At 48.0% G+C, this 14,192-nt stretch overlaps 3 protein-coding genes across 4 annotated transcripts in view; 2 read left to right on the top strand and 1 right to left on the bottom strand.

Moving 5' to 3' along the window:
* RPL29 (ribosomal protein L29) lies at positions 1–2,556 on the top strand. Its single transcript, XM_008632169.2, has 3 exons — positions 1–76; positions 1,370–1,434; positions 2,301–2,556. Exons 1-3 carry the CDS (start codon positions 40–42, stop codon positions 2,436–2,438), a joined length of 240 nt encoding a protein of 79 aa, XP_008630391.1. The 5' UTR covers positions 1–39; the 3' UTR covers positions 2,439–2,556.
* Positions 1–14,192, top strand: part of NISCH (nischarin) — a 55,715-nt gene that overhangs the window by 7,447 nt on the left and 34,076 nt on the right.
* TNNC1 (troponin C1, slow skeletal and cardiac type) lies at positions 7,678–14,191 on the bottom strand. 2 transcript variants are annotated; one of them, XR_001861395.1, is made up of 7 exons: positions 14,168–14,191; positions 10,694–10,724; positions 10,233–10,379; positions 9,220–9,334; positions 8,975–9,111; positions 8,073–8,343; positions 7,678–7,808 (listed from the first exon to the last, which is right to left on the bottom strand). XR_001861395.1 is itself a non-coding variant. In XM_008632168.2 (6 exons), exons 1-6 carry the CDS (start codon positions 14,189–14,191, stop codon positions 8,312–8,314), a joined length of 486 nt encoding a protein of 161 aa, XP_008630390.1. In that variant the 3' UTR covers positions 7,678–8,311. The 2 variants fall into 2 exon arrangements, 1 of the variants encoding a protein (XP_008630390.1); XM_008632168.2 differs by having other exon boundaries at positions 7,678–8,343.

Below are 14,192 nucleotides of genomic sequence, written 5' to 3'. Positions count from 1 at the left end.
CCCGGCTGAGCCGTGTGTGTTTCTCCCGCAGGTGCGACCATGGCCAAGTCCAAGAACCACACCACGCACAACCAGTGTGAGCGGGGCGGGGGCCGGCGGGGATCCAGGAGGGTTTAACCGGGCTGGGACCGGCGCGGTGATGGCAGCACGGTCTGCCCGCGGGTTTGCAGCGAGATAAGGTGGTGCTGCGCAGAGATCGAGTGGTGGGGTTTAAAGGAGTGTGACAAGAGTCGGGATTTGTTCGGGCTCAACATAGAATTAATATGCTGGCAGAAAAATAGAAAGTTTTACGTTAGAAAACTGGGGATCGGCCTCTTCTCCCATGTAACCAGCAGCCGGACGACAGGACACAGCCTCAAGCTGTGCCAGGAGAGTTTTAGGTTGGACATCAGGAAGAATTTCTTCACAAAAAGGGTGCTGGAATGGGCTGCTCAGGGAAGCGGTGGAGTCACTGTCCCTGGAGGTGTTTAAGGAAAGACTGGACGTGACACTTGGTGCCATGGTCTGGCTGACTCTGGCGTTGGGTCATAGGTTGGACTTGATGATCTCGGAGGCCTTTTCCAGTTTGATTGATTCCATGATGATCATCACCGACTGAGCAGGCCGAGGGATGTTCTGCAAGAGCAGGTAGTGACAGGACACAGGGGAATGGTTTTACACTGACAGAGAGTAGGCTTAGGTTGGATATTAGGAAGAAATGCTTTCCTGTGAGGGTGGTGAGGCCTTGGCACAGGGTGCCCAGAGAAGCTGTGGCTGCCCCATCCCTGGAAGTGTCCAAGGCCAAGTTGGACAGGTCTTGAAGCAACCTGGTCTGGTGAGAAATGTCCCTGCCCTTGGCAGGGGGGTGGAACAGGGTGGTCTGTAAGGTTATGTCCAACCTAAACCATCCTGTCATTCTGTGATGTTACTGAAAGGCTTCATCCCTGGGATCCTGTGCAATCCAGAGATGGCCACAGTGATTAAATAGTTCATATTTGGGGTCTTCTCACCTGTGCTGTGAATTAGCAGAGGTCACGAGTAGGTTCTGCTTGGTCCTGCAGAGTGGTGGTGCCCTCTGACACTGACCACAAGTGCTTGAATTTATTCATGACAGGCCTTGCATGGTCCTGGTGGTGTTGTCAGTGTGTCATTAGTTAATGAGCTGCCTGAAATCTTCGGGTTGGAAGCTTGTGCAGTGGCGAGAGCACAGCATGCAGAGGGATGAGCATAGAGGTGTGTTTTTAATTCAAATGTAGTTTGGATAGGAAGGGTCCGAAAATTGTCTATTCCACATCATTTTGATAGTCAAGTACACTTAAAAAGAAATGAATGCACCTGCTTAATAGTTACAGAAACTGTAATTTAATTAATTGTCTCGTTTTCCACATAGCCCGTAAGTGGCACAGAAACGGCATCAAGAAGCCCAAAACCCATAGATACGAATCTCTCAAAGGGGTGAGTATTTCTATTTGCTATTCCCAGGCTGTTGAGTTGCTGAGACTTAACCATGAAAAAAATATCCAGAATTTGTATTATTTTGACTGACACATTTTTTGCAGACAGAGCTCTGTTCCAGGTGGTCAGAACCATTGTGGGGTTCAGTTGTTTTACTTACCTGACACACAGCTGGGACCTTTCTAACCCACATGAAATCTGCCCTTGTATGTCTGTAAAACTGCATTTTAGTTAGTGGCCAGTTTTGTCCCTGTCCTGCTCTGGTGGCTGTCACTGGGTGCTGTTTCCAGTAAAACAAACACTTGCCAGTGAATCCTTCCCTTCCCCCTCCTTCAATATTTACTGTCTGTACTAATCCAGATAATTTCACTTAAAAAATAAGAGGAATTGGCATTTCTGGGCAAAACACATGAAAGTGAGAGTATGTTGCTTTTTCTGAGGTTGTCCAAATGATATAACAGGATCTTTTCCCCCACTTGAAGTGAAAACAGGACATTTTGTGTTTGGGGAGGGAGGTTGTGATTTTATTTGCTTTGTAGATGTCACGATCTACAGAGCTTTTTGGAAGTGATGTAAAAATTTGTCTTCTGCAAAGCTCAGTGAGGGTTCCTCCTGCAGCTTTGCTCATCCTGTTCTTTCTGCATGTTTAGTGCTGGGGTTTGGGATTTCTTGTTTTATGGCAGTTAAGGAAAATAGCTATTAAAGCCTGGTTGCAGGTGCCTAAAATAATTTTGTTGAAAAATCAGAAAAAAAAGTCTGAACTAGTCACAGCCAGCATTTGGGAATAATTGGAACAATATGGAGCTATAAATGTTTTTATCTACGTCTCTTCTGCAACGTGGCTTGTTTTTCCCTTGTTTTTATAGGTTGATCCCAAGTTTTTGAGGAACATGAGATTTGCAAAGAAACACAACAAAAAGGGGCTGAAGAAGATGCAGGCTAACAATGCCAGGCAGGCAGCTCAGCAGGCTACTCAGCAGGCTGCTCAGCCGAAAAAGGGCTGATGTGATTTAATAAGAAGAACCAGTTTTCTTACTGGCATGTGTGTTACAGCATTTTTTTAAAATAAAATTGTATGTAACAAAGTCTTCACCTCCTGAATTTGAGGAGAGCCCTCCAGAAGCCTGGTTTGAGTTGTATTTTATCCTCCAGCGGTGCATCAAGCCTGTGAGTAGTGATGCAGGGGAGCCTGACTGGCTGGTAGTTCCCTGGATCCTCCTTGTGCTTTTGAAAACTGGGCTTACATTTTCTTTCCTACATACCGTGACTTCAGTGATAATTCCTGGTGGTGTTACAGCAAGGTGAGATTTCCCAGGGGCCTGTTACGTGTCTGCTGCTTTGCTGTGTGGGTAAGGTGCTTACACCTGTTGGAATCCTGAGCAATGGGAGGGTAAGGAGTGCTGGCTGTGGTGTTGGAGACCACAGGAGTTTCTGTTAGAGTTGGTGTGTGTTGTATCCTGGAATACTTGTAGATATTGAAGCATTAGTGGAGCTACCCGTGGGAATGTGTAAGGTTTTAGGAATATACAAAATACACGTTTTTTTCATAGTGACTGATTTTAGGGAATGTTTTTCACTCCAGTAACAAAAGTCTGTCTGATGAAACGTGCTGGCTTGGTGAGATGAGGAGAGTAACGTGCAAAATCCCAGGAGGAGCTGAGCCCTGGTTTTGCTCCTGCTGTTGTGTACATCAGGAGAGGGCTTCACTCTCCAGGGCCTCCTCAAAGCTGGCTCGGGCCGTGCTTTCCACTACTGGCATGAGCCCCCTGTTGGAATGCGACCAACTGTTCTGAAATCGCAGTTCCAGCGCTTGTCCACCCGGTGGCGTAAATCCATGGAGCCACGCAAGGGCTGGGAGTTTGCCCGTACCTTCAGACTGCAGTACAGCAGCAAAACACTTGTCGGATGACAACCATAATTTTAACTGGAATATCCAATTCGTGTAGTTTATTCTTTGAATAGTAATGATGTGTGTTAGTTTGAATTCTTTCTGGCTTAAATTCAAAAATCTTTTCCCAGTTCCCACTTTTTAATTGTTTTTGACTGGTTAAGAAAACCCACTCACCCCTAAACTAAGCAATATAAAGAGATTTACTAATTTGAAACTTGCAAGTCAAGCGTGTTGCAAAGTCAGGGGTGTCTGTAGCCCTCAGCTGTCTGATTACTGCTGTGTGCATCTCTTGGGCTTTTGTGGAGGTTGGTGTTTGTCAGCCTGTTTCAAACAAGTGTTTGAGGAACTTAAAGAATCACCAGCAAAGGTATTAGTAAAAAACAGATTTTATATTAAGCAACAGCATGACAAAGTTCATTGGCAAGGTTAACTACTACTTCCTAGGTGGTTAAGGCACGCAGAGAGTTGTTGCTGGTACTGAAGGAGCTGGAGTGGCTGGTCCAGCAAGGGTCAGTGTGGTCAGTCTGGTGTCGATGTGTGTTACAAGAGCCAAAGAAAAAAAACCTGAACAGAGCACTTGGTGTTTGTCAGTCTACACCTTTACCTGTTTGTCTGCACACAGACATGGTTTACGTTCTGCATTTTAAATCTTGCACTAAGATTTTCCTACATAGGAAGGGAGGTTTCATCTCAACCCCCCTTGGTGTCTTCCCCTGAGTGCTTCAGTTGTGGGAGTAGCTCACCCACAAGATGCAGGGAAGAGAGAGGCAAAGGTCAGGCTGAGAAAAGGATGTTGGAATGTTAACAAGAAGCAGAAGGCAATACTGGGGCTTCCTGTGGCTCCAGGGAGCTCCCCCAGGCCTGCCTTCAGAAGCAGCCTTTTCATCTCACTGCCCTTCATGCTGCCCTTCAGAGGGACAGCTTCCCAAATAAGGGCTTGCTGACTTCCTGACCAAAATAGCGGCTGCGTGACAAAATGCAGCACGGAGGAACGTAACCTTAATCCAGGCATCATTGTGTAGCAAGAGACAGGAATTTTGTGAGCTTCCATAGCAGGTCGGTGTCAGGTTTGTTGTTGTCTGCTCCCTGCACACGTGGTGGTTCTGCAGGGCACTGCCTGGACATCAGTGACCACCTCTTGCATTTGCTAACCCTGCGACACCTCAATTCACAGCTTCCCTCCTTGTACAGTTGTCCCAGCCCAGAAGGGAAAGCTGTGAAGGGGAGTTTGTGCTGACACTGCCTCTTGGTGAGTCTCCATCCTCTTTCTCCTGCCTTGTGAAATCATTTAAGTTCTGTTGGTGAAGTGAGGTTGGAGATCCTTTTCGGGGACATTACGTATACACAGCCCAGGAGGGGAACTAGCAGCTGTGGCCCACTTGAAACTTCCTATTACACAGAGCTCTTTGTTATCTTTGATATTCAAAAACTTCAAAACTCTCATGATTAAATGTTTGGTATCCCGCAGAAAGACAAAGAGCTCGAAAGAATCTCAGTGCTTAACAACTGCTGTACATCAGCTTATACATCTCATGCTTGCTGCTGCTGTACGTCATACTTGCTGCAGATTATTTCTCCTCTTTGCAATTAAGAGGACCCAGTATCAAGTTCCAGTTTGGCTCCTTTCTCTGCTTTGATTTAAAAAAGAAAAAGAGCAAAGGGCGTGTAACCAAATACCAAATCATCTCGTTTGGCAAAGGTGAGCCATTGCTCTGAAAGCCAAGAGCACAGAACTGGGGAGGGGCAATGAAAACCCTGCAAAATGCTCTGATGGGGCAGAGTATTCACTGGGGACATTGATGTTCACAGTGACAATAAAAAGTAGGGCTGGACACCTGTTGCTCTGTCCCTCTTTACTGCCTTTTAATAGTGTAGTCAAGAAAAAGCAACAGAGCATGAGTTCTGCTTTGCCCAGGTTTCAAGGCTGTTGCAGGTGTTTCTGCACCAGAGGGGCTTTGGCTTGGTGAAGAGTTTACCTGTTGTACCTTAGCTCACATTTCACTGCCACTGCCCTGCTGGCAGATTTATGCAGAGGTTTTATTAGGGCAGTGTGTACGAAATTCCATCAGAGCTTCCTGCATTCACTTGCTTCACATGGCAGAGTTTTACTGAGGGCTGAAGAGAGGCCTCAAATACACTGATAAAGTTGCAGACCAGGGCAGGAGTTAAATCTACAGCAAAGGCAAGCAGATAAATGGCCTGATGGCAGGGTCTGGTGGCATGGGCTGCTGTCACCTGCCTTCACAGCTCCACTGCTGTCTCTGCTGGGGAGGTAAAAGCACACAGATCTAGGGAGTGTTTTAGGGACCAGAAAATTACTTTTTACCTGATTTTTTAAAAAGTTATTTCAATTGCTTTTTTTCCCCCCAGCCAATGAGGATTTGTGTCACATTCCTTAAAGGCTTTCGGGCACCAGAAGTTCACTACACGTGCAGTGAAAACTACGATTTGGTTTGCAGTTGCACAGATAAATGGACTCCTCAGGGTGGTTTTCATTCACTGTTAGCACATTCCCTGTGTGGAGGATCAGTGGTGACTGTTTTTTCAGCCCACTCACCCACTCGCTGGCCTGTCATGTCGTGTTACATTCCTTGTGCAGTTGTTCCCGTGTTTTAACCAACAGTGAAATCCACCCACAGCTCCTCACCCTGCAGCATTTGCTGTCTGACTGGGAGGACAGGCAGTGTGTTAAGGCAGTTCAGCCTGGCAGAAGTTTTCCTGGCTTCCCAGCCTCCTGTTCTAAGGACAGAAAAAGCCTAAATAGTCCCAGTGTATCTGCTCTTCTACTGACAAGTTTTGGCTGCTGCAAGACTTTTGTCCTCTCTCTACAGCCACCACCTTCCCTTGCGTTACTCTTGAAAAAGGGTGGGCAGCCAGTGAGGCTGTGGCTTTCTGCTGCCAGTGCCATTGAGCCAAGGGGGAAGACCCAAGGCACAGGGCCAGGTGGCTTGCTCCAACCATCCTTTTCCCTGGGTCACAGCACAGTCCAAGCCATCAAACTGACTGAAGGGAAGGAGTTAACCTCATTTTTTCTCTTGTTCACCCTCCAGGGAGTCAAAGCCTATCAGTAAGCAGTGGAGATATCTTGGAGAAGTCCTTTTTGGATGCTGGGATTTGGCCAGGACAGAGGAGGATAAGGGGGCTGTCAGTGATGCCTGATGTGATGTGAGTGCAGGGGTGGGTTGCCCGTGGGCTGGGTGGCTGTGGGTGTGGGGGGAGCTGGCATCACCTCAGCTCCTGGCCAAAACCCAGGTACTGGCAACTGTCTTGAGGTTCCCAGGTCTGGGGTAAAATGTGAGGACGTGCTGTGTCCTCACAGGTTTCAGTGGGAAGCAACTGCTGCTGCTACACTGGAGAGGTGGGAAATGTTTCTTTTTCATCTCCAGGCTACAGATCCGTTGGAAACAGAATCTGTTAACACCTGGGAACATTTCCTGTCCCAGGGTTCTTAGACCTAGCATGTTTCGCATCAAGGGCTTGGAACCCTTGGGGAGACCCCTTTGAGTGGGTCAAAAAGATGTTTGCATTAGAGCTGTTTCCAAAATACGCTGGGTTTCTAGCTGACAGGTTCATTTTTTTAGTTTTTCTGTTGTTATAAGCCTTGGTTGAGCAAAATATTTAGTGCTGCTTGTCCAGAGGAAGGACACAGCCATGTCCTTCCAACTGATCACCCCTCTCATGCCTGTTTTCACCTCAGGCCTGTTTGTCCTGAACTGCAATATTTCATTATTGCTATAAATGAGATTGCAATATTTCGTTGTTTCTATAAATTAGATTGTGTCACAGCTGCTTTAGGGTGTTATTTCCACAGAAGCAGGGAGAAAAAAAGCTGGTTTGGGGAGGAAAGGCAGAAGGACAACCCAGCAGACCTGGGGCACTGGCCCAGCAGTGTGGCCACCGAGGGCTGAGGGCAGCATCGCCAGGGCTTGAACCAACACAGTCCCGTGCCTTGCCCTGCCAATGTTTATTTTGCTTGGGTAAACGATTGACTTTAGCAACACGACTGCAATGTGTGAGTTGTGCTGAGGCTGTAATTCGATGGGAGGAGGCAGCTATGTGCAGGGAGAGCTGCTAATGCCGCAGGAATGCTGCGCTTCCTTGGGATGAGAGGAGACACTGCTCAGGGCCCCTGGGGACAGCTCAGTCCCAGCTTTGGCCCTGCTGTCACCCTGTGCCTGGGAGCTGAGACCCAGAGTGGGGTTATGCATTTCTCAGTGGCCCAAATGGATGTGATTGCTCAGGGAAATTGGGTGTCTCGTTGTAGTGAGGCTCCCACCCAGGGCTGCAGGAGGACTATGAGGGGCCAGCACCTGCCTCCCACCAGGCTGGGTGAGACAGGAAGGAGCATCCAGTCCAGCTTAGGAATGGCTTTTATTCATGTTTCCAAAGCAAACTGAGGTCTTCTTTCTGCACGTGCCACAGGGTGCCAGTCAGGCTGGTGAGGAGGAAGAGGGGCTGTACCCTCAGGATAGCCAGGTTGAGACTAGGAAGGAGAGGAACTGTAAGGATTTCAGTGATGGCTGGAAGTGGGTTTTAATTCATATTTCATTGCTAAAACGCTGTCAATGCTCCAGTTAAACCAGCTGGCACCAGTGCGAGCTCCTGTGCCTGCTCACCGTGGCAGGGTGAGGAGACGGAACATGGCAGCTCCCCACCGAGCACCCATGGCCCTGTTTGGATGGACTTTGCCACTGGGCTGGCAGCAAAATACCTCCTTGGAGGCTTAAAGCTCCAGCTGTGATCTCACCTTGCCAGAAGTGACCCCCAGGAGTGGTTCCATTAATCATGAGCACACAACGGGGTGAAGCTGTCACTGAACCTCCAAGGAATGACCAGCTGAGGCACTGGGTATTAACAGGTTTTATTGCCCCGGGCCACCCTTCTCAGCACTCAGTCTTCATGCCGGTAGCCAGGGGACTTAGTCGAGGAGATGAGATGCAGAGCTGGAGGGTTTAGGAGAGTCAAGCTGTCCATCTGGCCTCAGATTTATTCAACCCCCTTCATAAACTCCAGGAACTCTGCCAAGGGGAAGACATTGGAGACAAGAGGTGTGAGGTGAGACCCAAGTGCCCTCACAGCTGCCAAGTGCACTCTTGGCAGCTTTTCCCAGCCCTGTCTCCTTTTCCACCCCCACAATATGCAAGAGGCCAAGGGGGGGATCACTACTTCTCCTCTGACTGTGGCGAGGACTCCTTGTGACTCCTGCTGGAAATGTCACCGGAGCCCAGCGTCACCCTCAGCTGCCACCAAAACACTGGAGGTGAGTGCCAGGGGGGAGGACACAGCCACTGACTCAGCTCAGAAATGGTCAGGGGGTCATTTTGTCAGCATCACATACAAAGATACGGCCCCTCAGAAATGGTGCTTGTGTTTAGGGAGCAGGAGGGGGGACTGGTGAAAAGTGGCAGTGCTTCAGTGCAGGTTGGCTTTCACTGTAAGGGGACAGTTCAGGCAGCCCCAGGTCCCTGCTAGTATTTCACAATCATAAGAACCCCCCATCCCTGTGCACACATGCTCCTGTCAGGTGTATTGTGCAGCATTGCCCGCGTGAGCTCGTGCTCATCTGAGAAGGCAACCAAGACCATGGGAGCTGCCCAGGGGAATGACCGAGGGCTTGTGACCAAATCACATTGCAAGAAAGAGTCCTACCATCATAGTCAATCCTGCCATCATTGTTTTTATCCCCATCTTTCATCAGTTCTTCTATGTCATCCTCGGTGATGGTCTCTCCTGTTGCCTGCAGCATAATCTTCAGCTCCTCGAGGTCGATGTAGCCATCGGCATTTCTGTGCCAGGACAGAAGAGCTCAGGACCAGACAGAGCTGCTGGGGAGGGGGAGCTGGGGTGGCTGCACCTCTCCCACCACCCCACCACACTGTGGTCATGGTTCTTACTTATCAAACATCCTGAAGAGGTCTGAGAGTTCCTCTTCGGTTTTTCCTTTGCTGTCATCTTTCATACACCGGACCATCATAACCAGGAATTCATCAAAGTCCACAGTGCCGCTGCCTGTGGGCAGAGTGGACACCATCAGCTGGAGCTATGGGGGTGGATGGGCAGTGTCAATGAGGGATCACGCTTCCCTTCAGCAACCAAGGTCAAACCTCAGCAGAGCAGCCCTGCAGCAAGAGGCCACTCTCAGGATGCTGGAGTAAGTGACTGAAGCCCTTCTCTGACCTCGTAAATGAATTTTTACCTTTCACAGTCATTTTGCCTTGGCAAAAGTCCTTCTGGAAGCACCAAAGAATGGAAATTCCTGCTATGGAGATAACCTGTCCATCTCAGTTAGGTATTAATATTGAAAACTTCAGAGGGCAGGTATTCATGCAGTGTGGTTTTGCACCCACAGTACAGTAGTGTTGTTTTCAATGACTCAAGATATTGTCCTTTTTTGCCAGATTTTAAACTGCTATTTTATTTTCCAGTTACTTAGTATGGTATTTCTGCCCAAATGCCCACAGTGGATTTTGCTATGTGTGATCATCAGTACACTGATTTAATTGATATTGACAGTTAGTTATGTGGGGGTGTGTACACTAGAGCAGTGAGAGACTTTCCTGATGGCAGAATCCTCTAAGTAGCATTTCTGAAATGGCAGTTCTTACCTTCAGCCTGTATTTTGTTTTTTTAAAGGATCTGTACAATTTCAGAGTATCCCCCAAAATCAATTCAAGCAGTCTGATCATTGTAGGAATAAAAATTTTCATAGTTTCTCTTTGCCTGGAAATTCCCTAAAGGAACCATGCTGAGGTTTGGTGGATGTCCTTTGAATTCACAGCACTGCAGGTTTTTCCCCACAGCTGTGACTGCCCCCAGCACGGATCCTGCCAGCACTGCACAGATGGCCCCCACACCTCCAGATGTGGGGGTAGTGCTTGGGAGAGTGGAAGAAACCCAAACCTCTCACCGTCCTCATCCACCTCGTCTATCATCTCCTGCAGCTCCTCAGGGGTGGGGTTCTGCCCCAGCATCCTCATCACCTTCCCCAGCTCCTTGGTGCTGATGCATCCATCCTCTGCCCCCAGCACGAAGATGTCAAAGGCAGCCTTGAACTCTGGAGAGAGAGGGGAGAGGAGATGTGAGGGGGTCCTGCCCTGCACCTTGACCCTGCAGGCAGGGGGCTCATCCCAGGCACAGCCTCCCCTGACTGTGCACCCCAGCAGTGCCCAAGCATGGCATGGTGGGACACCCATGCACACCACAGAAACTGCCTTGCTAGAAATGCTGGTGGATCGAAGTCCCTGGGTCATGCCCTGCCTTGGCCCATCTGGCCAAAGCATTTTCCAGAGTGTTACTGCTGAGGCAGGCTGGGCTGCTGGCTGGGGAGCTCGACTTTAGGCTGTGGTGTCAGGTTGAAGATGCACCTACCACTTTTTTGCTCTTCTGTCAGCTGCTCAACCTGTAAGGAAAACACAGACACCAAGTCATTTTAATTTTGTCAGCATCACTAATTGCTAAAAGGACACATTATTTGTTGAACAGCCTTTGCCAGGGTCAGCCAAACCTCACAAGAGTCAACCTCATGGACCAGGGAATGTACAACCAGGGGGGGTTTGACACCACAAGTTTTTGTAGAGATTCTTCCCCTTAAAAAAGTTATTCACGTCTCTTTTGAAGCAAACATCACTTCTCTAGAGTAGTAGATGCTAATACATGGCAGAAATAGCCTTTGTACAAGCAGGGGAAGCCCACTGGAAAAGAATTGCCTCTGTCTACCATGTGGAGATAATTTCTTGTTGCTGGCAGGTTTCACTGCAGGATGGCTGCACTGCTGAGGGCTGCTCACATGTGGGCCAATGCCAGATCAGAGATGGGATGTGCTTGAGACGTCCCTGGGGACAGAGAGGTGGACAAGGCTATCCCTGGTAGTTGTTTTTCAGCCCTAGATTCAGGAAAATCCTGCCCTATCCAGAGCATTAACTGCTCTCCTTCCATCTGAGGCAGTGTTACTACAAAGGTGTCTGGCTCTGAAGGGAGCTGCTATTCCCTTTAGCCTGTTTGGGAATCTCTCTGAAGAAAAAGCCTGTGGAGCCAATAGGCATTAGCTGACGTGGGCTGGCAGACTGTTCCCAAGCTCTGCCCTAATTCAATCCCCACAGACCATCAGTGGGAGTTTATTAGTTAGCATGAATTAATGAAAATAATCAATGAGGAGAGCAAAGGGGAATCAGTCAGCTCTGTGCCATACCTGTTTAAGTGCATTTCTCTCTTTGGCTTTGTTCCTGGCACTGCTTATCTGAAATTGCTGACCTCACCACCCTGTCCAACTGCCCCTTTGGTAGCATCCATGACAACACTGACTTTTCTTTCCTATGCTGGTTCAACAGCCTCTCTAGATCCAGCCAGGCAGGACCCCATGTCTGACCCTATTAAAGTCTCCTTGCTGCCATCGCTGTGCAGGTGGCCCCCAACACCCATCCCTGCCATGTTTTGTTTGGGGCAGAACCCCACAACCCAAGGTTGTGGCACCGTCTTTGAACAAAAACTGATTCTTTTGTCCTGAAGAGCAATGGTTTTGCAAAAGCCCGCCGGAAACCCTTCTTGCTTGCAGCAAGAAGCAAGGACAATACTTTTCCTTAGCAGGACAGAGCCTGTGGGAAGCAGGCAGAGCACTTTATCCCACCCCCCATGCTCCGGGAGGTGAGGACTTTTCAGAAAGCACTAAGGACAGCGGCAGGATTTTCCTCCACTGCTGGAGGAAACCCAAGACCATTCTGTCCCTTGTGCTGCTGAAGGCAGGCAGGCAGCTGCCAGCCCTCTGTGGACATTGTTTGGGCAGAGCAAGGGCAGCCACCACCACGATGGCCACAGCCACGTCCTGCTCTGTAACATGACACTCTTGGCGCAGTTGCTATTTATAAGCCTGGGTGAGCGAAGTGCTGGAGATAAAGATGAGCTCCCCGATTGTTCCCAGGCTTTGGTATTTATCCTTGCAGCCCTTTATCTGGACACTTGTCCCTGGCACTGTTCTAAGCACCGCTTAACAGAGCCTAAAAATATTCCCAAAATAGCTTCGTGTTTGCACACCCTTATCTAGGCATGAGTGGGTAAGATGAAAATCCATTGGGTTCTCTGGCTGCACGTAGGGGATTTGGCATAAATGTAATATTAATATATGCTATTAGCATGCAGAAAATATAAAACTATTCACTTTTGAAGCCGCCTTGAGTACTGAAGTGATAGATGTGCTGTATGTAAATTAAATGCATTTTTGCTATAGAGTGACATTTTTGTCACAGAGATGTCTCTTGAGCTGTTCATAATTCCTTCTGGACTTCCTTCTGCTGTTTGCAACCTTATTCCTCTTTTCTCTCCACATAACTCCAGGAGCAGATTTCCCTGCCTGCACTGTGGGAAGGCAAGCTCTAAGCTCACAGCACTGCAGCAGCCTTGGTAATGCCAAATCTTCCGTATTTTGCTTTTATCAGCTCTCCTCTTCATCCCGTGCTTCCCTTTGAAGTCAGACAGGGGAAACTGAAGTTCTTCAGTTTTTTTCCCCAGGTAAATGTTTTCTTACAGTGGGAAATAGATCCACAAAAGGGCTGTTTGTCTCAGCTGTGCCTGGCTTGGGCTTGTTTTGCCTCTGTAAAGGTGCTGGCAGTTAATGCCCAGGACTCAAACCCTACATTTACCTAATTAATGGGCATGTGGTCCCTATACATTGAGGAAAGGGCCTGTGCCTTGAGTCACAGAGAACATATTTAATTTAAAACCTTAATTAGAAAGGCCTGGATGTTCTTTGGTTTTTCATTTTTCTCCCTTTTGGAGGTGTTGGTTGGGGGACTCAGCCTTTCCTGAGCCTTTTCACACAATCGGGATCACTGCAGGGGTTCCATTTTCTGACATTCAGGGCTGACCAAAGGACAGGATGTGTGAGCACTGGGGGTATTTTTCTTCAATTACCTACCAAGCACTATATTCCTTCCCTGTGAAAACCTTGGAATTATAATAAGACTTGTATGATGCATTTTTTGTGATGTTGCTTAAAATCAAATTTGATCAGCTGTATATTTAAGAGGCAAAAAAGCACCAAAAAGTTCTTACTGTAAATCCAGTTATGGATGCAATAGCAATCCACACAATCCAGAATCTATTTTCATCCTTATTCCACTGGCACATCTGTCTGTCTACATTATAGAATAATGCAGTGTTCCTATTACAGACCAAATAGTTAGGGTTTACACAGTGAGCACAGCGTGCAGCTGTGGAAGTTAAAATAGCCTAAGGATGCTCCACGTTCCCCAGGGCATAGCTCACATTCTGGATTCTGCACAGCACAGAGCAGGAGCAGCAAAGCAGAGGAGGAGGTTTGGAAATAACTGAGAAAAGGGTTTTTTAAAATCCCCTGGAAAAATATTCAGCTAAGGAGGGGGGAAACATAGCAATGTTGTAAAGCAGAGTTGTAAAGCACCAGAAAAGAAGAGGGTGAGGTTTAACCCATACAAATAATGTGTATTTCCTGGGAAATCCTGCTCTGCTTTGTCTGTGTTAAAACCAGGAATCATCTCTTACACCATGCAGGTTTTATTGAGATTTATAGCTTCACCTAGGAGCCATATCCCTGCTTTACAGTGGGGAACCAGGGGGTCATTGTAAATAATTTAACAGCAGGTTGAGAGTTCCACATTTGTAAGAGGAATGTGAAACTTCCAGAGCCATGAGAGGGAAGGGTCTGTGTCATGGATGAGGATGCTGACTAAAAGTTGCTGCCCTATTATTATTTCTCGTTTCCATTTCTCCATCGAATTATTGCTATCACAGCTTTGGGAAATCTACAACAAAAGTCCCAGAGCCATTTCTGTCCCCCCTCCCCGACCCACAGCCCCAAAGGGAGACACTCACCGCTGCCTTGTAAATGTCGTCCATG

This window comes from Corvus brachyrhynchos, unplaced genomic scaffold, assembly GCF_000691975.1.
Source record: "Corvus brachyrhynchos isolate BGI_N302 unplaced genomic scaffold, ASM69197v1 scaffold4, whole genome shotgun sequence".
In the NCBI taxonomy this organism is placed as follows: Eukaryota; Metazoa; Chordata; class Aves; order Passeriformes; family Corvidae; genus Corvus; species Corvus brachyrhynchos.
The sequence above is the reverse complement of the archived record's forward strand: the minus strand, read 5'-3'. Positions and strand labels throughout refer to the sequence as shown.